Raw genomic sequence first — 23,476 nt, 5'->3', positions numbered from 1 at the left:
ACGCTAAACTTCAGCACGAACTTCTCAGACTTACCTGCAGGCTGAGAGCTTCCAGGACTTTCGGGCATCTGGACACCTCTTACTGGCTGCCCTTCGGGGGCCTCTGTCCAGGATGACCATGGAAGTTCCTGAGCTGGGGACTCCCTCTCCTTCAGGGACACGCCATCCCTTTTCTCCAAGAACAACTTAGGACTCTCTGTCATGCAGGTTCTCAACTTTCATGATTGGAAAAACCTCTCTTAAAATACCTTTGTCTCCAACTTTACCTCAAACTGGCTTTGAGTTCCCAGAAGTTATTACTTTGGACATGCACTAACAGGTGTGTGATTCCCACGGCTTTCCACAGGGACGGTTGTTCTGGAAACTGCACTGGCTTAGTACGCAAAAAATCTAGGGTCGTGGTTCTCGACTCTGGCTACAGATGAGAATTGCTTATCGAGATTTTTCTAAATAGATGTTGCTAAAAGCTCTTCCCTCCAGAGATTTCAGTTCCGATGTCTCCGGCCATGACTCTGCCACGGTTACTTGAGGCCCTTAGGCACGTTTCCTTACCAGCCAACTTTGTGTCATCACCCTCCTTATCTCCCACAGATATGATTGTTAGGATGGAAGGGGTGGAGTACTGTAAGTTTTCCATAATCTGTAAAGCACGGGTTAAGATCTTAGGCCACCATTGACGTCTTGTTTGTCTCCTTCCTTCCTCATTCTATCCTGACTCCAGTTTTCTGCCTCTTCTCTCCACACCCCCTAGTATTTGGCAACCCCCAGGCCCCCAAGATTACAGTCTGCCTTGCTTCCCTGGAGTACCGGGTCACAGGGCTAGGACAAATTTCTGAAAGATTTAATCCTCCTCATGCCTCCAGGGAGACCTGTTCCTGTTCCGTCTCAGATGGTGGAGAACCTTCTTGGTTCTCAATACCTCAGACATAGGTATTCGGCATCCTGCCAGTGACACCATCTTTCTGCTCCTGTAGGCCCACTGCAGAGCACTGGGGGGCTTTGCTGGGGCTCCCCTGCAGGTGACGTTGGGAAAGGTACAGTAAGGAAGAGGACAGCTTGCTGCTTCCACTGTCATTCTCCTGCTCTTGCTTTATAATGTTCTGGAACCTTCTCCCAGCACTGCCTCTTCCTCTCCCCCTTAACTGCCAAGGGCCAATCGAGAACTCCTCCTAGGGACTCATATAGGCAGGCACACCTGTGGTTTGAAATATTCTTTATTTTGTAAACATCTGTGTTTAAAATAGATGAACCCTGCTCACAATTCATATATTGGACCCAAGACACAGTACACGAAGTTCACCCATCACAGGGAGATGGTGGGGGCTTGGGAGCAGGTGGAAATGCCTGGGGCTGGGCTGAGTCTCGAGACAGCAGGTGCAGAGGTGGTGAGGAGTAAACAGGCAGGAGCGCCTGCTCAACAGTCTGGGCCTAAGGCCAGACCCCAGGCCACCCCCCCCGGACTGGAGAAGTGTAGGGGTGAGATGCCGACTCCCAATACCTAGTGAGCGTAGCTGACCCTAGAGCTCCAACCCTCCCATACCTCTCCCCAGCTGTGGCCCTGGTGGGTGGGGTTCATCGGTGCATAAATCTCCACCCTGTGTTTTCCCTTCCAGAACCCCTAGGTACAGTAAAAATTAGTTCCTCTGTCCCGAGGGGGCTGGGAGAGAAAGGCAGTGGTGCTCTGCCTGATCTTCAGGGAATACTGCAACACGGGTCACAGGTTGGAGCCAGCACCCAGCACGTCTGCTTTCTGAAGCCCCTGGCTTCCCGAGGTCTGGCGTTACCGTCACCCCAGCCCTGGCATGATGCTGTGTCTTGCTTGACACCCGAGGAGTCAGGTCTCAAGGAAGCATCCCAGCCATAGTCATGACTTCATCCTAAAGAGTCTGCTATCTAAGTTTCTCATCAGCTAACAATTTATAACTATTCCCACCCTCCTTTTCCTTCCACTGTTAGCCTGTCCCTGATCCTACATCCTGAGCTACCCTCTCACACTCTGGTAAGAGTCAGAGGAAAGGTTTGGTGATTTCTTCCCCACCTTTTTTTTTTTTTTTTTTTTTTTGGAGTAATAAGGAAGTGGGGCTCTTAATCCTGCACATGTGTGTGCCCTGGACTTTGAAGCTCCATTGGTGAACGTTCAGGGCTCGAGTCTTTGTTTTAGCTCCAGCCCGAGCCGTAAGATGCAGCTAACACATAGCTTAAGAATGAGCCTCCAACGCCGGGCAGGTGGGGATGAACCCCACTAGGCCCCATCACTGACTTGTCCCTTCTTTAAAGCGCCTCCCTCAAGCCACCTTTGGGCCATGTTGGGCTAAAGAAACTTCTTCCTGAACAAAGAGCTCTGGAGGAAGGAGTCGGCTTCCCTCCCTCCTCCTGCAGCCACAGTGCGGTTGGCTCCTCTTCAAGAAGCTAGAGGGGCAAGATAAGCACTTTTTCTGGAAGGCTGAAGAGAACAGCACCAAGCATTTCTGCCCAGGGCCTTCTTTCTCCCTCCCCAGGAAGACCCTGCCCTTCTCCCGCAGACTTTCTCAGGAAAACCTTGAGCGCGGAAGGCTGGGTTCAGTGGTTACATCACCTTGCCAGGGGGTTGTGGGGAAATGCCCTTCCTACACAGAAAGGGAAGTTGCTCCCGTATTCCCCTCTGGTTTGCGAAATGCTGTCTCTGGCCTCCTCTCTCTGCCTTTCACCTGATATACAGGGGCTAGTCCTTCATTTCCAAACACTTCCCTTCCTGGGGTGTGTGGTTGGCTTGTCAACATCATTCCCACCCCCCTCCTCCCTTAAAGGCTTTCCTCGCCCCTGCAGTGCCCTGAGGCCTTGGTACATATCTTTAAATTCAGGAGCCCAGGTGGGGAGAAACTGTGTACACTGCATGGGAGGTAGAGAATGGAGGTGACCTTTTGTCCCTGCCTCCCCTCAACATTTTTTTTTCTTCTCTGAAGCACCTGCTTCTGAGCTCACTTTCCCCAAAAGGAAGGTGGGCAGGCAGCCAAGCAAGGCCAAAGCTGGGGGGCAGGGCAGGCAGGAAAAGGTGGGACAGCCCCAGTTTTGAGGACCACCAGTTTGGTCCTACTTTGATGTTCCACTTTCCCAGATCATGGATGGGGCAGGCCATGCCACAGGAAGGGACAGCGGGGAGGGGAAGATGGGAAGAAGCACCCCATAGGCTTTGGCCCCTTCACAAAGCAGGGTGGGGTGTTCTCCCAGAAGAAGAGTATGGAACATCCCCATGAGCCTGAGTCCATTCCCTTGGACAGGGTTAGGAAGAAAGGAAAGAAAAGAGCTGCACTGGCAGCCACAGAGCAGGACAGAGAGGGAAAGAGGTGCGAGGGGCTTTGATACAGAACACACTGGAGGGGGGAAGGGCACAAGAAAGAGAAGTAGGAGGAAGAGAGGAAAAGCAGAGAGGAGACAAGATGCACTGAGAAAGAAGGAGCCTTAGAGTGGCCTCACTGCAGACAGGGCCACTGTCTGGGGAACCTGGGGCGGCAAGACAGCACCCGGAGCACACCGGGGCTCATGGCAGGCCTGCGGTGGGGAGCCCGGCAGAAGGGAGCCCCTCCAGGCTGGAGGGCAGGGGACAGAGGCTGCTCCGAGATGACAGCGGGGCTGCTCTCGGGGCCAGGCAGGGGAGTAGCAGCTACTGGTATTCCACAGGGTCACCCGAGTGAGAGGAGAAGCAGGGCAAAGCCCGGACTCCCTGTCTGCCACAGGCCTCCTGTGGGGAGGGAGGGGTCGCTGGGTGCTCCACACAGGACCCTCAGCACCAGCAGGTTTTCGAAGAGTTCGATGGGCCCTCAGGTTTGCCCTCGTCCTCCTCCAGCTCGGTCAACGCCAACTCATGGCTGGCACGCGTCCTGAGACCATCCAGCTCCTTCCTGTGGGCCTGCAGCACCAGCTCCGTCAGCCGCGTGAAAGACTGCGAAACCACCGATGGCGGGTGAGCAGGCGCTGCTCCAGCCTCTTCCCCCTGCAGCCCTGTACCTGCCCCAGGACGAGGCCTCATCATGTGAACCGGGCTCACTCCCCCACCCCGGGCCGCCGCCTCCCCTCCTCCCTGCTCCCCTCTGCAACAATGGGCCACAGAGGCAGGGCGGCTGGGTTCGGGTTCGGGGCACTCACCTCTTTAATGTTGAGGTTGGTGCAGGCACTTGTTTCATAGAAGTCCATGCCATACTCCTTGGCCAGCTGCAAGAAAAGAACATTCCTGAAAGGGAGTCAGTAAGGGAAGGGAGGTGCCCACAGCAGCGGCCGTATTTCTGCCACAGCCCTCACAGCCCATGCTCAGCTGCGACAACTTCTCACAGCAGGTCATGTCTCAGAAGCCCAGAAACGGGCCAGCCAGGAATGGAGAAGATGCTCCACAAAGCCCCGCGGTCCTGCAGACACACCCCTGCCTGTGGCATGCACACGTCACCCATCAGGAGGCAAATGTCCCCCCAGTCTTGTGCAGGGTGTGGAATTAATGAAAAACGTGTCTTTGGGGTCAAACAGACCCAGACGTAAACGCCAATGCCCCACTCAGCAGCCATACGACCTTGGACAAGTTACGGACCTGCCGTCTGTTAAAGGGGGACGAGGGCGTCTCTCAGCCAAGGTCAGGGAATGACTAAAACAGGTCCTGCATCTCAAAGCACTCGCTTAGCACCAGCCATCCATACAGTGCTCGATAAATACTATTCTAGGAGGGTTTATTCTGGTAGGGTTTGCATCTACTTTCAGATTTTTCAATGACCCTGTATTATTTTTGTATGCCAAAAATCTATTTTATTTCAAGTGCTATGGACGGAAAGAGGGAGAAAAAAGCTCTGGAGGCCCTCAGAGTGGGTGGACGGCTCTCGTCTCCATGGCACCCATCCTTCTGTCCTCTGGGAGGGTGATGTCCCTCGGCACCACGTTCCTGTCCTCACAGCCCCATGACTTTTCCAACCGTGGAGGCTTCATTCCCTTATTTTCCTCCCTACCCCTTCCCAGTATAAAGACAGGGATGGGATCCCTGTAGATAGTCGCCGTGCCTGGATGCTGCTGGGAAGTCAGTGACTTGGAGCCCTTCCTCACCATGACCACCGGGATGACCTCTTTAGCAGAGGGTAATCCTGCTATGGGGCCCTTAGAGCCAGGCGAGGGGCTGCGTGAGAGCTCTCTGTTCCAGGATAGGTCCCAAATCACTGTCCCAACAGACAGCAAACTCGCAAGGATGGCAACTCGCCCAGAGCTTCAGGGAACTGTGGGAGATGCAGGGTGCCTGAGGACGAGGACGGAATCCTGGGTCCCAGCTCTCAGGGCTGGCCCAGGCAGCAGAAGACCCAAGGGGTGGGCTTGGCCAGCTTGCTGCACTTACCTGCTGCCCCTGCTCCCTTCCCACCTGCCGCTTCTGCTCCTCATCAGCCTTATTCCCTATAAGGATCTTCTGGACACCTTCTGGTGCATACTGGGGACAGAGGACAGACAGAACTGCCAGTGAGTACTGCCTTTCCTCCCCAGCTTCCCACCACACCATCTCCTGGCCTCCACACCAGCCCCAAGCTCCAGAGCCCTAGGGACAGAGCAGGCCTACGGGGTGCAGGTGCGAGGCTGACCCCAGGGGGCTAGAGGGCTGTCACTGGGGACAGCTTAAGGGGGGAGACACTCCAGCTACAACTGGTACTTCCTGGGGTTAGACAGCTGGGATCTGAACTGGCAAGGGCGTTGCACTGAAGTCCAGTCTCCAGTTGAAAAACTGGGGACTCAGAAAGTTCACATCGCTTGCCCAAGGCTCCAGAACCAGGACTAGAATCCCAGTCTCACGATTCCTCCTGCTCTTGAGAGTTCAGGAAGGAAGACAGTCACAGGGTAGGCTCTGACCTAACTCATCTCCAAGGAAGAAGCAGCCATGGCGACCTGGCGGGGCATAGATCATGGACGGTGTGGCAGCTTGGGCTTCTTCCCCATGTCTTACTCACCCAGAGGTCTCCATCCAGGGCTGGGAAAGGCAAGGTCTCCTGGGAGTGTTTGCTCACCAACCCTGAGAGCTTCAGCCCTTCCCAGCTGGCCCTCACTTTATCTTCCCCTCTGAGGCACCCTCCCCCACCCCAATGGGGAGGCAGCATCTCCTACCTCATCCACATCACTGACCCACTTCATGATGTGCTGGTAAGAGCGCTCGCTGCTAATGTCGTAGACTAAAAATATTCCCTGAGAGAGAGAGAAGGAGAGAGAGATGGGGTGGGGGGGTAGATGCACACAGAGATAGTGCATAGTCGAGGGTCCAGAAGCAGGTGTGGTACCTTAAAGGCTGGGTCCCATTCTCCCTTCTCCCTGCTTAGCAGAATGAGGCTCCCTCAGCATCCAGAAACTTCTCCTTCTCTCTCATCCCCCCAAAGCTATTGTGCCCTAGGCCTATCACAGAACTCTCTTCCGACTGGGGTCTTTGGCGCAAGGTGAAGGGTGGCGGGTGGGGATGAGGTGGGGGGCTTGCCTGTGGTGTGTGCTCAGAGAATAACAGATGAACGCGTTTGTCTGAGGGCCCTGTTCTGGGAGTCGGTGGCCTACAGATCTCCAGCGCTTAGAGTTGGGAGTGTGGATGGCAGCGTCCCACATCCAAACCCTGAGAATGGCGGCTCACCTGGGCCCGCCGATAGTACTGCTTCGTGATAGTCTGGTATCTCTCCTGCCCCGCCGTGTCCCTGCAATGGAAAGCCAGGCCATCAGGAGAGCAGGGAGCATGGGTACAGAGGGAGACCCTGTGCCCTTGCAGGAAAAACTGGGGAGCTACAGGGTGAAAAATCAGGAGTTTTGATTCCCCAAAGGGGTCTGAACATCCCCAACCCTGCAGGAGACAGGCCTGGTTATCTGGGGCTGCCTGGGCTTACAGGGGCCTCATCAACTCTATCAGTGCCGGGAGTCTCAAATGAAACTGGGCCTTCGACACCTCTCTTTAGAACTGGGCCACCGTGTTCAAACAGGTTGGACTGCCCCACCTCCCGTCCCTGTGGGGCCTCTGAAGGCAAGGCCCATAGCATTCCCCAAACTGGAAGCAGCTGCAAAGGCTGGCAAAGGCTGCACTTCCAGAAACCTCAGGCCAGAGAGCCACAGCGGCCCCCCGTGGCGCCTGGTGGGAACTGCACCATGCCGTCCTAGGGAATATCTCCCCAGGGTCCATCCCAATGTGGGGTATAACCCTCCCTCCTGTGCACTGTGGCTGGGCCCAGGGGCAAAGCCTCATCCTAAAACAAACCAACACTCGTTGGTTTGCCAATTCCATCTAATTTCTGGCTTTTGGTGACTTGTGGTCAATCCCTGAAAGTTTCCTAAGGAAACAGGAGGCTGGAGTTGGCGGGGGCGGGGCAGCCCCATGTCTCTCCTCCTCCCCAACTCACCAAATCTGTATCCGCACTTTGATGCCATCTACCTCTATGGTCTTCATCTTAAAATCCACGCCTGGGGAAAGGAAGAGAGCAAGGAAGTTAGGAAGAGTACCGCTGAGACCGAACAGTGAAGGCTCAGGGCACTCACACTGGAAGGGACTATGACTTAATATGGCACAAAGATGGCATGAGGTAAAGGCCTTAAGCCAAAGATTGGCCCTAGGGAAGTATCTGGGGCTTTGAATGGGGCTTCCCTTCTTCCTTGATCTGAGAATTGCCAGCAGTAAAGGGCAGGGGTGGGTAGAGGGGGTGCAGGAGGAGGGCAGAGTCAGTACAGGGAATCCACACCATCGCTGCCTTACTCAGTCCCCAAACGTGTCTCCTCCTCCTCAGTGTGACGTCTTCCTCTTTACACTGCTGGAGAGAACTACAGGTGTTTATTTATCTGTGATGGAACTCCAACCCCTAGGAACAGCAACCTACCTAGTTAGCCTGGGTGTTTTGTTTTTTTTCTTTCTCTGCCTTATTAATAACCAGGAGGGGATGTGCTGCTGTCATGAATGAGGGGAAGGGACATGGATCCCGAAGAGGGTCCCTAGCAGAGGCCCACCAAGAGGGAGCAGTGGCTCTGTTGAATATCCCCCGTTTACTGGAGGAGGCACTGCCGTGTACTCATTTATTTAGAAAGAGCACGGGCTTTGAAGCCAGGCCTGAGCTCGAATCCTGACTCTGGCCACTTCGGTCATTGCTGTGACTTTGGGCACCTTGCTTTTCTGGACCTCCATTTCCTCATCTGTAAAAAGGGTACATCACCAATCATTTCAGAGGGTGGATGAGAAGACGAGGTGAGATACAGGGCCCAGCACCTGGGAGATACTCAGTTGCCTGCAGTTACCACTATAACCTAGTACAGTCCCGGTCCATCGTGCGTGCTTGTAAATGATGACCAGCGACTGGAGGACGAGGCAATGACGCATTACACTCCTGGGGGAGGGAGGGGAGGACAGATAGGCTTCTCAGGCTCACGTGCCCAAGGGCTCGAGGAGCTCAGCTGCCATAAGACCCAGGAAACATAAGGCATTTGGCAAAGCAGCCCGAGGCAGAAACATATTTGGGGAAACGTGCAGGAGGAGTCAGCAGCACCCGCAGCACACAGGCTTGAATCTGAGCGATGACAGAGATGAGGGGAGACATTTTTATCACCACGCCTCTTCCCAGCCCCAACTGTGCCTGGGCACGGTGCCCGGTGATGCAAAAGCGCCATCGAGTAAGTTAATTAACTTAAGTCTTCGTGTACTCCCCAGAGACAGGTCAGGAATGGGCGTCATTAACCAGTTTTCAGGTGGAGAACACAGTCAAGGCAGAGTTCCAGATGGACGGTAGTCACTAGGCTGCCCGGCACAGCCCCAAAGACCCACAGGTACCAGAGTCCCCAACACCACCACTATGCCACTCAGCATTAGCTCTTTACCAATGGGAACACTTCTCCCCTTCTCCCCGGCCTGTCCTCAGGCTTCCACAAATACAGATGGATTCAATTTTCCCTCTTCCCATCAAGACCGATCATCATTTAACTGGAGGGGAGAAAAAGATTCCGAACGGACAACCCAAACTAGATCAAGTTGGTCAGACATGAATCATTTCTCGCCTGCCCAAGCTGATTCATAGCTCTTGAGCTGTACTTTTCCAGATGGGTAATGTCTGGCAGCCATTCTTCCGGGTGTGCGGAGAAAGCGAGGGTGGGGGCGCCGGGCCTTGAGGGGGGGCAGCGGCACACTCACCCCCTCCTCAGATGGCCAGTTGCCAAGAATTTGCTCCTCGCCATTGCTCGCATAGAAGGGAATCTGGAAATTCTTGTTTTTCGTGGGACAGTGCTGGCTTCCCAGGAGAACCGGCAATTTGGTTCATCTTCTAATCAACCTAGCTCATCCTCATACTAGTCCCTCAAGCCTGGTCAAGGACAGAGCCTTGTGCAGAGTGGTCACAAGGTAGCAGGGAGGGAAACAGAAGGTTCTACCTTCCTTTATTCCATACACTTCTATGAGAACTTACTCGGTGCCCTGCACAGTACTAGGTGCAGACAGAGTGGCAGAAGGACAGAAGATCCCTGACCTTACAGAGATTAGTGGAAAGGAGACAAAGGCCCAGAGAGGTGAGATAACTAACCCAAGGTCAGTACAGCAAGTGGCAGAGATTTGAACACAGACCTGTTTGCTGGCAGAGCCCGTGCAACCCCCAGCATTGCTTCTCAGAGGGAATGAGAGCTGTGGAGTAACTAGGCATAGAGGACTTAACTATGCGGGCTTCTCTGTAGGTCCTGGAGCAAGGAGCAGCCAGGAAGGAGCTCCCAGCACCCGGGGGCTCGGGGCGACAATGTAAGCAGGTGTTAGAATACAAGCAGGTGTTAGAAGAGACAGCGCCTGGGAGTGAGCGCTGGGCTTGGATTCCTTCTCCCTCTTCCTTCACTTCTTAGCTGTGTGGCCAGGGACTGAGGCTGAGGGATTTGGGGGGCCCACAGACCCCCACACCCATCCTCTTACAATTTAGGTCTTCCTGACCACCCAGTAACATCTGTGGAGCTTGGAGAAAATGCTTCCATTTTGGCTATTCATATGCACTAAAAAACAGTAAGTCTAGGCCTTTTGAGGGATTTTCCTCTCCCACCCACCTTCTTCCTTCTTTCTTTCTTTCTTTCTTCTTTCTTTCTTCCTAAGATTTTATTTATTTGACAGAGAGAGAAGGACAGCACAAGCGGGGGGAGCCACAGAGACAAAGGGAGAAGCAGGCTCTCTGCTGGGCAGGGAGCGTGATGTGGCTCGATCCCAGGACCCTGAGGTCATGACCTGAGCCGAAGGCAGATGCTTAACCAACCACTGGGTTGTGCCCCCACATTTTTTTAATAAAAAAAAAGATGAAGAGCCCAGTGATCTTGTAGTGGACTCTTCTATTCTCCCTGGTCCCATAGCCTGGACCTTCCACTGTGTCCACCGTCTACTCCACAGTCAGTCGTGCCTGTGCCCACCCGTCACCCCTCCATCCCCCTGTGTGGCTGTTAGTTTTCTCTGCTGCTGAGCACTGCAGGACAGTCAAAATACTGGCCTGGTTGGTCACCCACAGACTTCTGCTTTCCCACCTCAGTGGGGCCCTTGTAGCAGCCGGTACCCTATTTATAGGAGCTGTGTCCCCCATCCACTTCCCCACAGCCACTGTCTCCTCGCTGAAGGCTTCGGCCCCTGTGTGCCCCCTCCTCAGTGCCACTCACTCAACAGAACTCCTTCTCCAATCTCTAGGGGTGAGCCAAATGCTGCCTGATGAAGCCATTCCTGAGGCTTACCTCATTTCCTCAGCTCTCAGCTCGTCATCAGCCCCCTCTGGGTGCTCATCTAATAGTCTGGCCCCTTCCTGCTCATCTCCAAACTCTATGGTGGGAAGAGATACTCTCCTCCCACCTCCATCCCTGCATGTTCTCATTCTGGCTCCCCCAGGGACTGGCGGCATCAACATCATCAAGGAGCATGCTAGAAAAGCCATTCTCCAGGTCCACCCAGGCTGAAGACTGAGAACCACTGTCTAGCCCATCCCGATGCTGAACCACACCCAATCTACTATCCTTATAATGATATTTGTAGAACACCCCTCTGGAGTGGTGCCAGAGCCTCAGTCCTCGTGCCAGCCCTGTGAAGCAGGGAAGAGTGGTGACAACTACTGGAGGCACAGAGAGGCTGGCTAACTGCCACCTCACCCAGTGGCTGAACCAGACCTGGAGGACTGGGCTCCTGACAGCTACCCAGGGTACCGCCCCCTGGACCACTGGCTGCGGAATCTTACTGCCCTTCCTGTCACACTCTGACATACCCCATACCATTCTGCTCTGATGAGGCATCTAGAAGTGAGGTCCTGGGCACTCAGGGAGCAAGCCCACCATTAGCTAGTTTCAGGGGACTCTTGCTCCCTGAGGTCAGGATTGCCCTCAGCCTTGCACAGAGCCATACCACTGTCCCCAGGAGCAGGGGACATTGTGGTGCGAAGAAACAGGCTCACCTCCTCCACACCACTCCAGCAGACGTTCCTGAAGACGTGGGGATTCCTAAGGGAGAAAGTCCAGAAGAGAGGGCCTTCTGCCAACCAAGAACCGAAAGTACAGTGAGAAGCTCACCACTTTTCTCCTCAGATGGGCCAGTCATGGTGTCTGCCACATCTGGTGTCCTCTTCTGGCTGGAGCTGCCCGGCCCAGAGCTTCTGCTCAGGGAAGCAGGGCTGGGTATCGTGTGTTCTCTGTGGGGAAGCAGCTCCTAACTGGACCAGAGGGGGACATCTGACCAAAGGAGGCTGGTCCATCAGTGGGCTTGCTGGGGACCCCAAGGTGACCCAGCCAACATGGGCAAGGGGATCTAGCTAAGCCGATCAAATCAGCTCCCTCCGGATGGTGCTGAAGGGATTGGTCAGCTGGTAACAAGAGGAACATGGGCAGATGTGTGGAGAAGCAGAGATGCCCGAAGACAGAACACACTGGCCAGAGTCGGGGCTGGGAGCGCTGGATCCTGGCATAGATTCCCACCTCCCAGCTTATGGGTATCCTCAGAGCACACCTGCCTTCCCGAGTGAAGCCTGAAGGTGCCTCGGGACTGCCTGAAGACCCCCAGTCTGGGTCTGTCCCTCGCTGCCTAAAGCCCCCCACCATGTCCCCCTCCATCACAGATGTTTCAACTGTGGGGCTGGGAGGGAAACTCCCCCAAATTCCCTGCTTGTTGCTGCCTCCTAGTTTTTGTCTTCTAGCCCCAACTGGATGTAAAGGACCTAAGGGCTAGAAAGTATATTTTGTATTTGACAATATTTTTTGTTTTGAAAGTCTCTGCCTCTGACCCCCCAGAGTGCCGGACATAGAGCCGCAATTCCAACAGTGGCCCAGAGCCCGTGAGGAGGATGGGCACCCGTGGGACGGGTGTCTTGCCATGTGAATGCCTCACAAACATCGGCAAGAAAAGTTCCTCAGTGAAATGCCTCCTGCCTCGGGCTGTGGACAGTGCTGCCCTCAGGCTCTTCGTGTCCCTGTCTCAGCCCCTACAGCCTCCACTTCTCCAGCTACAACCCTTGGAGACTACGAGGGGAGCGGGGAGCGCGGTGACACGGCTGCTGTCAGAGAGCAGAAGGGGGGACAGGGCTGGCCTTTGGGTCCTGGGGGCTGGAGCAGGGCAGAGGACAGGGTCGCGGAGACGGCTCCCCGGGGGGGTGGTGAGACAGCGGCATGCTCACTGCGCCCTCCACCCAGCAGTACGCGGCTGAGAAGACTGCGGGAAGAAGGGAACGGGGCACATGCAGGGGAAAGAATGACCGCGGGCCTCCAAGAGAGCCCCGGGAAGCACAGGTGGAGGAAGAGTGGGGCAGGCGGTAAGAACACCATCGTGTGGTCAGGATTCGAGTCCGTTCCCACCTTTCCTATGCATTGGCCATGTGGTTTTCTTACCCTCTCTTTGCTGTCTCTTCACCTGTAAAATGGGAACGACAATCCCAGCTGTGAGAGAAGGTGCAAAGCCAATGACACAGGGCCTGACACAGTGTTATGAAATGTTAGCTGAAGAAGCTATCAGCTCCCCAGGAAACGAGGAGATCAGGCAGCCCAGGGTCACAGTGCAGGGAACAGACGGAGCTCTGGGCAGGAGGGGCTCATGCTGGGGAAAGGAGGGAGAGTAGGCAGGTGAGACAAGGGGCCAGCACAACGCCACAGTGCTCCAACAAAAAGAGAAAATGCCATCCACCATGGAGGCTAGATGTCTCCCTTCCCCGCAACCCCTCCCCACCAGTCTGCCTATACTCTACATTCTGGCAAAGTTCAGCTGTGCCTATTGGCAGGCCAGTACCTAATGGGTTAATGTCAGGTGCCAGCTGGCCTGCCTGCCAAGTGCCACATATTTCAAGTGGAAATAAGGTTCTTTCTGGGTGCCAGATGTTATCACTGTGATCAACCACAGCCCAAAGGACTGGCAGTGTGACCTGAGCCTTTTCACTAGCAATGAGATGCCCCAACAGGAACAACCTAATACAGCTGAAACCCAAGGCAGACACCCAATCCCTGGAGCCATGCTGGCTCCAGTTACCAAGCCCAGGGCTCAGAAAGGCCCCGAGCCCCTCCCTGGCGGGAAACCAGCATGTGCTGGACAGGTGAGGCTCACAGGGGCTGTGGCAGGAGGTCACCTGTAAAGAGGTCACCCTCAGCAACCCCAAAACAAGCTTTGGGGAAAGGCAGACCCTGTGTGGAGGTGGCTGGCTGACTGTGTCGCCCCCAACTAGGTATCAGAGTGCTCCCCATTTCCAAACCCGTAATACCATGAGACCAACGACACCATCTTCCCCCAACTGAGGGACAAATGAGGGGAAGAAGGGGCGCAAGAACAATACAGAAGGTGAGCTAAGAGACAAATCTCAAGAGAAGATTCAAGACAAAGGCTCCTGGCACACAGAAGCCCCTCCTACCAGGTAGACGAGGGGAGTGGGGAGAGTGTCTTTGCCCCAAACCTGCTACTTGCTACCTTCCTCCTCTCTCCGTCTAGGGACTGCCTGCTGGGCTCTGTGCTGCCACCTGACTTCCTCCTCTTACCCACCCGCAGACCGACTGTCCCTCACTCTGGGGAGAAGAGGGAGCAGGTTTTCTCAACGAATGCATTAGTCAGCATTTGCTCCTGCTAGCTCTGGGAAGGGTGGGAAGCAGAAATAAAAGAGGGGGCCCTGATGTTCGGCAGACAGAATCCTGATCCTCGAGCTCCAAGGCCATGTTTTCACCTCCAGGAGAGAGTCAGTGGCTCTGATTCGGATGTCAAGTACCAGAAAGACTGCGGGTTTCAGAGTGATCTCTATCCCTCCTTTCTTTTTTAAGACGCAGCAAATGCACACACACACAAACACACACACTCCCTTGGTGTGATCATGTGGGGACCAGGACAACTCTGGAAGTTATTACCTGCACATAAAGTCTTGGAGGCCAATCTTTGGAAAGCCAGGGCCCAGAAACCCAGGTGCTATTATCAAGGAGAAGGATTTCCCAGTCGAAAACGGAGTCCCATGAGGCTGGGAAGAACACTTGTCCCTGGTGCCTGAGCCCTAAATGATCCCCACTCCAGAGCCCCCAGTAGTGGGGTGGTCCTGGAAGTCACTCCATCAGCCGGGCTGAGCTGATGCGAATCGTCTGACACCCCCAGAGACTCCGAGCGACCCGCAATACTGACCTTAGTCTAAGCCCCAGCCCCCTGGTCTCTGCAGCCACCAAAGAGGACCCCACTCACGCTTTCTGGCTCCCTGCTATGCCTGAGCTTCCCCTAAAACATGTACCTGAGCAGAACTGGACGCTACTGGAAACCGCTTGCCCCTTGCAGAGTTCTCCCCCTCTTCTCAGTCCCAAGCACACGGGTGGCATAGTGAGTTTCTTGTTGTCTCTGAGCCCCAAGACAGCAGTACGACGAGCTGTAGCTGCCCTCGGGAGGAGCAGAAGAACCTTGAGGAAAATGCACGTGTGCATTCATTCATTCATTTATGCATTCATTCAAGTATGCTGTTACTGAGTGCCTATGATGTGCCAGGAACTGAGCTGGGTACTAGAAGGCCCAGCAGTGAAAAATGCAGAAATAATCCTGTCTTCAGAGAGCTTCCATTCTAACGGGGAGGACAGGTGATAAGCAAACTAATCAATACTTTCAGAGTGATGTTAAGGGGCCAAACCAGAATAATGGAGTAGACAGTAAGGAGATCCATGTAAAAGCTGCTGTAGATGGGCTGGTCAGCAATGACCTTTTGAGGTAGGTGACATTTGATCAGAGACCCGCGTGACAAGAAGGTACCAGCATAAAGATCTGAGGGACCAGGGCCCCAGGCAGAAGAAACAGCAAAATTCCTCAGGCAGGAACACATCTTCAGTCAAAATTGAAGTTCCATGAAAGAGAAAAGGAAGGGGGGGTCCACATTACTCTTTCCTTTGTTATAAAGGCTGGGGAAGGGGGTGGGGTCGGGGGGGATGGCTGGAAGCAAGGCCCTTCCCTTCTCTGGGCACTCAGGGGGACCCAGCTTCATACATATAAACTCGACTGGAGGATCTAACCAGAAGAATGTACCAAGAAACTTCTCAAACACTAGCAAGGCCAACTTGGGGACTCCTTGCTCCTCACTTTATGATGGGATCTCTATGCTGAATGGCTTGGATGTGCAAAGCACAACTGTTCGCGTGCACACAGTAGGTAAGCTGAGTAGGTACTCAGGGCACTGCAGTTCCCTTCCCCTTGCCCTTCCCCCTGCCACATGCACAAACCTACATACGGCCTCCGTGACATGGGCTGTGTGCTCCAGCTAACCGTGTTCTGGTCCCCTCTGGCAGACCCCTGACCTGGACCTTGCCTCCCAGAGCCTGCTACTGAGTGGTCAGAGGGCACGACTGAGGCAGCCAAGACTGTCTCCTCCTCCTGAGCCTCTTCCTATGCAGGGCCATGTTGACAGGCAGCAGAAGTTTCCCAGGGAAAAAGACTGGGGCTGGGAGCCTCAGGAGCAAGCATCTTATACGGGGCAGGGCCTCCCGATGTGTCTGCCTTAGAGACAACAAAGCTAACTCCTAGCAAGGATCTAGCTGAACATGAGCTGGTACAACCATGGCCTGGCCACTACCAGCTGGCCCAGCCAGCCAGAATAGTAGAAGCCCCAGATCATGAGATAGTCTCCTCAGCAGCAACTCCCCCACCCTCTGCCCCCTGAGGAACCCCACTTAGTTTTTCAGGAGCTGCCCCAGTATCACTTCTCCTATAAATCCTTTGCCTACCAACCCTGGAGGAGTTTAGCCCCTCTCTGTGATTCCCAAGCATTCCGACACTGCTTTTGCATACTGCTCTGCTTGTCTGTTTGGATGCCTGACTTCCCAAATGTTGTCTGCACTCTGAGTTCCTGGAGGGCCAAACACCATCTTATTCCTTTCACATTCGCACTGCCTGGTGGAAGGCAGATAGAATAATACACGTTATTCAACAAAATTGAATAAAGGAAAGAAAAAATGAACATGTGGGTGACGAGAGAATAAATGATTGAATGAATGAAGTCAGAACATCCCAGGAGAAAAGATCAGTGAGAAAAAATTTTGAGAGCCTTGGTGGCGATGACCAACTGTCATGTCAGCCTTCTCTACAGATCACGGGGCCCCGGTCAAGGAGTTCTCTGTAAATATGTTCTCAAAATGGTAACATGCAGGCAACACTTAGATCTCACCCTCCAAGCTCCCCCAGCCAGACTTCTCAATCCTAGCCCCTGACAGCTCTCCAGCGGGTCACGTCAAGGAGGCAGATTTGGCTGACAGCCGAGGCACAAATGTCCCTCCATCCCAGAGCCCTCGGTGCACTGGAGAGACGCTGTGCTTGGCAGCCTGTGGAGGGGTCTTCTGGGATAAGCAAGAGCATGCCCCAAGCCAGTCTGGGGAAATTGCAGAGGAGGGGGTTCAAGTTTGGGCCACCTGCATGCAAGATGTGGGTTGTCGGTGTTCTTGGGGCCTTAGTTTCCCCTGTTATAAAACTAAGCTGATGCTGAATCCTCTCCTCCTCAGTGGGAGGAGTTAAATGTCCAGGGAGCCCCGTGGCCCCCCGACAAAGCACACTGCCCAGGCAGGAAAGCCAAGAAGAGGTCACACGCGTGTGCAGAAAATTGGCAGTTTTTCAGGGAAACGGGCACTAATATTAGATTACAAAAGAAAGCATCCTGAGAAGAACTGGCAATCAGGGTAGAAGGGTAATGGCCAAATATCGACTTTCCTGCTATAAAGCTCATCACTGAAATGTCTGGGGAGCGGGGGAGGATGGGAGGAGAACAGGAGGAGAGCAGGAGGAGGGGGGCAGGGGCAAGAATCTGGGCCTTCCAAGCTGGGGGTGGTTCTGCAGATCGGGGAAGGTGGCACAGGTGTGCAGAGCAGCTGAAATGAAAGCCTCTGAGGGTTTCAGAGCTGTTCTCAGGGATCACATCCTTGGGGAATGGGGTATGCAGAATGGGGGCCTGAGACACGGTGACACGACAGAGCCCCCGGTCCTATCTCTGGTCACCTGTCTCCCCACTCCTCCCCAACTCCTTCCTTCCTTCCCAGAGCCTCGTACTGCTGGAGCAAGGGTGGGGGAGGGGTGGGGGGACGGGCAGGGACAGAGGCCAGCACAGAATCGGACACGAAACCCACAGCCTACTCCTGTGACCCCCAGGAAGGGAGCTGGTGCCCTGAGTCCTGTTTGCTCATTGCTGGACCCCCAGCTCCTCACAGGCACCTAATGTGGGCGATCAGTGAATAGAGCCACAGTCACTGAACGTGTGAGCGATTGGCCTCAAAGGGCGTTACTGACAGCATATCAATCTACGACGTTCTTATGCGCTAGGAATAACAATCAGAATAAGAATGGTAATAATCATAGAATCACAGCAGCTACCATTCCATCAGAGGGCTCTGCCAAGTGCTTTGCACCTATTAGCCTCTATAATCTTCACAACGACCTTTAAGAAAGAGTCTGTTACTCTCTTCAATTTACAGATGTGGAGACTAAGGAAAGAGCTGTTAAATAAGCATCTGAGGGTGGCAGAGCCGGATAAGGCCATGGGGAATCTCACGCAGGTCAGCCGTCTGTCTGTCCATTTCCCCCCTCGGCTTCTCCCCTTCCCGGCCTTCCTGTAGTGAGGCGCCCCTCCGCCCACAGCGGGCACAGATCCCCAAGCTGCAGAGGGCACCCAGCGCCCAAGCAGGTGTCCCTCAATTCCTGCTCTGATCCATGCCCTCAGGTCCTCCCCAACCCCCGCTCCCTCCCCTTCAGTCATGGGGCCCCGAGGCCCAGGCAAGCCCGAGCCAGCTCACACAGAACTTTCAGAGAAAGGGGATCCAGCCCAGCAAAGCCAGCGCCAGGAAGCAGCCCTGAAGCCACAGCGGCTGTTCAACCGGTCAAACCGGAAAATCACTGGGCAGCTTCCTTGGAGCCCAGGTGGCCTTTCAAATAAGAAGGTCTGGAGACCATGTGACACGTGTACTCTGAGAAGAGCAAGGACGGCAGTCCTGTCAGCTTCATGAGTGGCTCACATGACACTCCTGGCCACCGTGCAGAAAGGGAACCAAAGGCCCCCTCCCTGCATGTAGATGTCACCTAGGCTGGGACACAGTCTCCCTGCTGGGGCAGGCAGCCCGGCTCACATGAGGCCCTTTCAGAAGTTGCCAGGCTAACTGGTTCAAATGGTTCTCCACTTCCGGAGGGAAAGGAGAATGGGACCCGTGTGGAGTCTGGTGTGGCGGCTACAGGAGAGGTGTATGGCAGATAGAGGAACCCAGCTGCCGCCACGGCCCTTGACTGGTCTCCCCGCTGTGGGTCTTAACTCCTGCTCCCCGCCAGTACCCAAGTACCACTGTCACCACGTCATCACCCATCCCAGGAACCTTCTTCTGTTCCACTGTGGAGGCCCAAGGCCCATCCTCTGAGCCAGGCCCTCAGCGACCCCTGTCCTTATTCATCCATTAATTCAACAACATGTCTGAAGCTCGAGCCTGGCCCTATACCAGGATGATGAAAACAAAGAGGAATAAGGTTTGGTTTCACCCTCACGCCCTTAAAGTAGACTTTGGGAGACAGAGAGATAAACAGAGGAATGTTCTCACTCTTCCCCTAAAAACTCCCTTCTGTTCTAGCCAGACTGCCCAGCATCCCATGAACGCCCACTGGATTCCCACCTCTGTCGTCTCTGCTCCTGTTATCCCATCTGCTCCTTCCCCTCCAGGAACTGAAAAGCAGCCCACACCGCAAGGCCTCCCCTCAGCCTCCCTTCCTTCTAGAGCCTTCCCTGACACTTCTAGTCAGCGGAGCCTCCTCTCGTCTGGCCTCCTCTAGCACTTTGTCACAGCACTAGCACTCTCGGTCCCCTGCCCAGTGGCTGGCTGCCTCCTGCACCCTGGCATCCTTATTTAGCTGCTGGTAAGGCCCGCAAGAGCTTCCCAACAGTAGCAACGATCCTAATTGATCCCTGACCTGTGAGGAGTGCTTCACCAAGTGCTTCCAGATCTCGTTGTGGCCTTAGCTCTTTTTGCCTGTGTGCAGGAAAAGGTGGACCAAATAGGCCTCTAAAATGTCTGGCACAGTGCTTTGTAGTGAATCCTTAATTAATTAGTTTAACAGGTGAGGAACCAGCAGAGGCCATTAAGGCCTGGGCTGCCCACCTGCACATGACTCTCCGGGTGGGCGCAGCCGCGTGGGGAAGGCTGGCTCCTGGCACAGATCCAGCCCACACCACCTGCCTACCTGCGGCCTAAAGAGAAGAGGGGCAGTCAGTGCCTCAGCTGGCCTGGGGGGTATCCTCACTGCTCCCTGGCAGGCCCTTCTCTGGAACATCACAGGCTCTTCAGGTAAATGGCATCAACAGTAAATCACAAAAGTGCCAGCTGAGGTCACGTCAACATAATCCAAGAATCTGAACTCCGACTTGGCAGTAACTGGTGAAATGCCTTGTTTTCCCCATTTCACCAAAGTCTCTGGGAAAAGTGCCTCGATCAATGTCCAGCATGGCAAAAGAATGTGTCTTAGGCATGGAGCAGCTTGAGATAGGTGACGATGGGTAGTCTTCTTCTTGGAATTTCCAGGTCTCAGCCCTGGGTACAGGGCCCGTTGCATTTTTCCTGAATGGATAAATTAATGACTCTGACTCGGTAGTACCCATTTTCTTGGCTGCTTGATTTGCCTCCTGGCTGCCCTTTCCAACTCCATGGGAAACTTTCTGGATCACTGCAGGGAAAGCTTTTCTTGACCATCCAGCTCTGTCCCTAGGCTGTAGTTACTGCTGAAAGACATGCCCAAGATGAGGTAGAATCACAAGTGCCTTAGGTAGCTTCAAACAGAACCCACGCAGTCAAGAAGCCCAGTGGGCAGATTTGAAAAGGCGAGTGGGAAGAAAGACAGGTTTCTTTTCTTTCCCATGGAACCCAAACTTCTAAACAGTCCTCTGCGTCCTGGGAGAAGGTAGACCCACCCATCAGAAGCAGAGGAAGCACCTGCTCAGGTTTTAGGTCAATACACCAAGGGCCTGAGGGGCTGGGATGGGGAGTGCGCTATAGAGAGACCCTCACTCAGTTCAGATTCACCTCCTCTAGAGTGCTCAGCCCCAGGGGGACTCTGAGGATGACCCTACGACCTGTGAGGGGAAACTGCACGTTTGCCCCTCTAGCAGGAAGGAGGTGTCCCAAAAGAGAGAAGGTGGGAGAGACATAAGGAGAAGGGCTGGTGATTAGTAATTGGGGGGCAAGGGACTTAAGGAAAAAACAAGCCTCAGAAGGGCCATCTTGGGATTTCAGAAACATCAGTTCCCTCATTTGTCTGTGGGAAAGGGGGACACTTTCCTAGGAGAGGCCAGCTCCCCTAACAACACGGAGCAGGAGCCCAAGAGCTTCTGAAAGGAGGGGGGATGAATAAAGTGCTCTAGGGGAGAAACCTAGGTCACTCCTTGGAGTTGAAATGTGGCCAGAATACCAGGGTGCCAACTACTGCTCATCAGGTAAGTTCCAGGGACCACCAGCAGTCCATAGCCCCCTGGGATAGCTCAGCAGTTCCTGGCGCCAAGCCCACACATAAAATAGCTTCAGAAAGTTTCCTTGAATGCTAACATGCTGCCCTTTGTTCCCAGGCCTGCTGCCCTTTGTTCCCAGGCCAGCAATGTGTCCCCATATCCCATCTGCTTCCCAGCCCCTCCTTTGCTCACTCCCAGGCCCTTCCAGTGCCTCCTCTTCCCCGAGCCTTCCCCTAGAGGCATGCCATCCTCTCTTGGCTTCTAGGACTAGGCCCATCCCTCCCAGATAGGTATCTCTTGTCCGGGCAGTGGCCCAGCCTGAGCTCCAGAACTCCGTAGCCTGCCTCACAGCTCCCCTAAGAAAGATGTATGTATCTGTTCCTTCCCCCTAAGTCCCTTGAAGATAGTGAAGCAAAGAGAGAAGGAGACCCCGGGAGCTCAAGAACAATGACAACAGTAACAACTAACTAACATTTATGAAGCTCCACATGTGTCCAACTCTGTGTTAAGTGCTTTTACAAACATAATCTCATTTAATCCATACAGCACCTCAGCAGGTAAGTACTGTTATTATTCCCATTCTACAGATGAGAAATGCCAGCTCAAAAGCTTAAGCGGTATTCAAGGTCACATGGTCCCAAAGTGAGGTCTCCAGGTCTATGTGACAACACAGCCTGCCTCTTAACTATGGGTCTCTGTCCTTCCTGGCTGGCTCTACCTGCTCTCTCTTTTCTCTTGGCAAAGGAGGTATGTTGGGAGGGAGGGTGGAAGCCTGGAGTGGGAGCTGAGTGCAGGGGCTCCCGCCCACTGAAAGGGGGACCTGGGCTATGCTGAGCTCCTCCAGGGCAACAGCAGGGGAAGCTGTTAGATGTGGTGGGATTCTCTCAACTCAGACCTCCCAGAGGTCAGGGCCCCTCAGGGCCCAAGGGGGAGAACCCCCCATCAGAGGGGGGCCACTCGCCCATTCCCAGAACAAGAGATGCCATCACAGTTCTGCCTGGGAAGCCAGGAGATCTTGTCCCTCTAAGCACAGGCTTCAGCTCTGCCAGATCAAACCAATGTCCTGGAAAGTGGGTCCTATCAGCCATCTGACCCGAGGTGTGGAGAGTAGTCCTAACATTCCTCATCCTCCTCAGCCTCCTTCAAAACAAATCTTTTGCCAACTGTTTTTCTGGAGCTGGCTAGTAAGTGCCCCTGTCGCAGGCAAACACGCTCACCCAATCAACGCTCTCCTCCAGGTGTCCCACCTTGTGGCTTACCTTAACAACTGTGCTCTGGAAACTCAATCCCCTCGGCCCCTCCCTTCCCCCTCCTGGCTCCACACTGGGTCACCCCTGAACTGAGGGTACCCAGTGACTCAGTGACAGCGGCTCCCCACCCTGAACCCCTCTTCCGGAGCACAGGCTTTCCTTCCCCTCCCCCTCTCCACCTGGGGGTGTAGGGGAAGTCATTTCAGTGGCTATGATTCTCGCTGCCCCAGCTCAGGGTACCCAGGCCTACGCTCGTCCCGGTTGTCTGGGCTCCAATGGGGAGGCTCCCCAGTGCGAGGCCAGAAGAACCTATCCCTAATCACGGGCCACGGGAGGGACGCCCTCACCTCCAGGACCCGCGCCTCAAGTCCCCAGGCGGTGGCCCCTCCCCGGGATTTCTTCCCTGGTCCTGGCCTCCCGCGCCAACGCCTCCAGCTGGAGAGGCGGCCAGTTCTCCCGGGCTGGGGCAGGGGCCGGGGGCCGCCCGGGCCCGCTGTGGCGGTGGGGAGGGTGGGGCCCCTCCGGCCACCGCCCCTTACCGATGGTAGAGATGTGCGAGGAGTGGAACTCGTTGTCGGTGAAGCGGCACAGCAGGCAGGTCTTGCCCACCCCGGAGTCCCCGATCAGCAGCAGCCGGAACAGCACGTCGTACTGCTTCGCCATGGCTGGGGCCGGCGCGGGCCGGGGGGCTGCGGGCTGGCGGCGGGCTCAGCCCCGCTCGGCCGCTTCCATCGCGGCGCGCGCCCGCCGGGGGGACGCCGCGGGCTGCGAGGAGGAAGCCGGGCCGGCCCGCTAGCTCGGGGACGGGGAGCGCGGCGCTGCGGGAGCGCGGGTGGGAGGAGAGAGCGACGGCGGCCCCCGCCCGCCCGCCCCTTCCCCCGCGCCGCCGCCGCCGCCGCCGCCCGCGTCCCGGGAGAGGGGGCGGGGAGCGCGCGCGAGAGCTCGGCGACCCCACAGCGGGGGCCGGGCGGGGGCGCGGCGGAGGGTGCGCCGCCGGGACTGGAAGCCGGCCCCCTCTCAATCCCAGTGCGCCGGACTCGCGACCCCGGGGAAAATGGTGCGGACGTTCTGAATGCGGGAGTTGAGGTGAGCTCCCACCCGGCCCACCTCTACCAAACTCAGCTTTCGGGTCTCATCACTTCTCCCCAAATCCCACCCCGATCCTGGCCCTGCTAACCCCGCCCCGGCACCCCGCCCCTGCGGGGGCCGGGCCGGGCCTCGAAGAGTTGGTCCTCACTTGGGCTCACCCCAGGTCGAAAGGCCTTGATCGGGGTCTGCATTCAAACACCCAGCTATTCTTGAGGTCGCTGTCTCCAGGAACACTGGAGAGTGTTGCTAGAATTCTCTCCC

At 55.2% G+C, this 23,476-nt stretch overlaps 1 protein-coding gene across 3 annotated transcripts; it reads right to left on the bottom strand.

Annotated features, from left to right (window-relative positions):
• Window positions 1-686: 686 nt before the first annotated feature.
• Window positions 687-22,964, bottom strand: RAB15 (RAB15, member RAS oncogene family). 3 transcript variants are annotated; one of them, XR_004384761.1, is made up of 8 exons: window positions 22,666-22,964; window positions 7,359-7,419; window positions 6,605-6,665; window positions 6,097-6,174; window positions 5,342-5,431; window positions 4,123-4,188; window positions 3,074-3,919; window positions 687-700 (listed from the first exon to the last, which is right to left on the bottom strand). XR_004384761.1 is itself a non-coding variant. In XM_032875183.1 (7 exons), the coding sequence occupies exons 1-7, from the start codon at window positions 22,787-22,789 to the stop codon at window positions 3,761-3,763; spliced, it is 639 nt and encodes a 212-aa protein (XP_032731074.1). In that variant the 5' UTR covers window positions 22,790-22,964; the 3' UTR covers window positions 1,197-3,760. The 3 variants fall into 3 exon arrangements, 2 of the variants coding, with proteins under 2 accessions (XP_032731074.1, XP_032731075.1); XM_032875183.1 differs by lacking the exon at window positions 687-700 and having other exon boundaries at window positions 1,197-3,919; XM_032875184.1 differs by lacking the exons at window positions 687-700; window positions 22,666-22,964 and adding an exon at window positions 8,213-8,237 and having other exon boundaries at window positions 1,197-3,919.
• Between the last annotated feature and the right edge of the window lie 512 nt (window positions 22,965-23,476).

The sequence above is a fragment of the Lontra canadensis genome, unplaced genomic scaffold (genome assembly GCF_010015895.1).
Source record: "Lontra canadensis isolate GAN:19392208 unplaced genomic scaffold, GSC_riverotter_1.0 scaffold55, whole genome shotgun sequence".
NCBI classification, from domain to species: domain Eukaryota; kingdom Metazoa; phylum Chordata; class Mammalia; order Carnivora; family Mustelidae; genus Lontra; species Lontra canadensis.
This window is presented reverse-complemented; position numbering and strand designations above follow the sequence as displayed.

What these genes read in the sequence shown, in the direction of transcription:
- RAB15 (XM_032875183.1), bottom strand. Translation starts at nt 22,789, where the DNA reads ATGGCGAAGCAGTACGACGTGCTGTTCCGGCTGCTGCTGATCGGGGAC. An exon ending in GAAGGGAGCAGGGGCAGCAG is followed by an intron (nt 4,189 to 5,341) that starts GTAAGTGCAGCA and finishes CTTTTCTTGCAG; the next exon opens with CTGGCCAAGGAGTATGGCAT. An exon ending in CCAACCTCAACATTAAAGAG is followed by an intron (nt 3,920 to 4,122) that starts GTGAGTGCCCCG and finishes GTGGTTTCGCAG; the next exon opens with TCTTTCACGCGGCTGACGGA.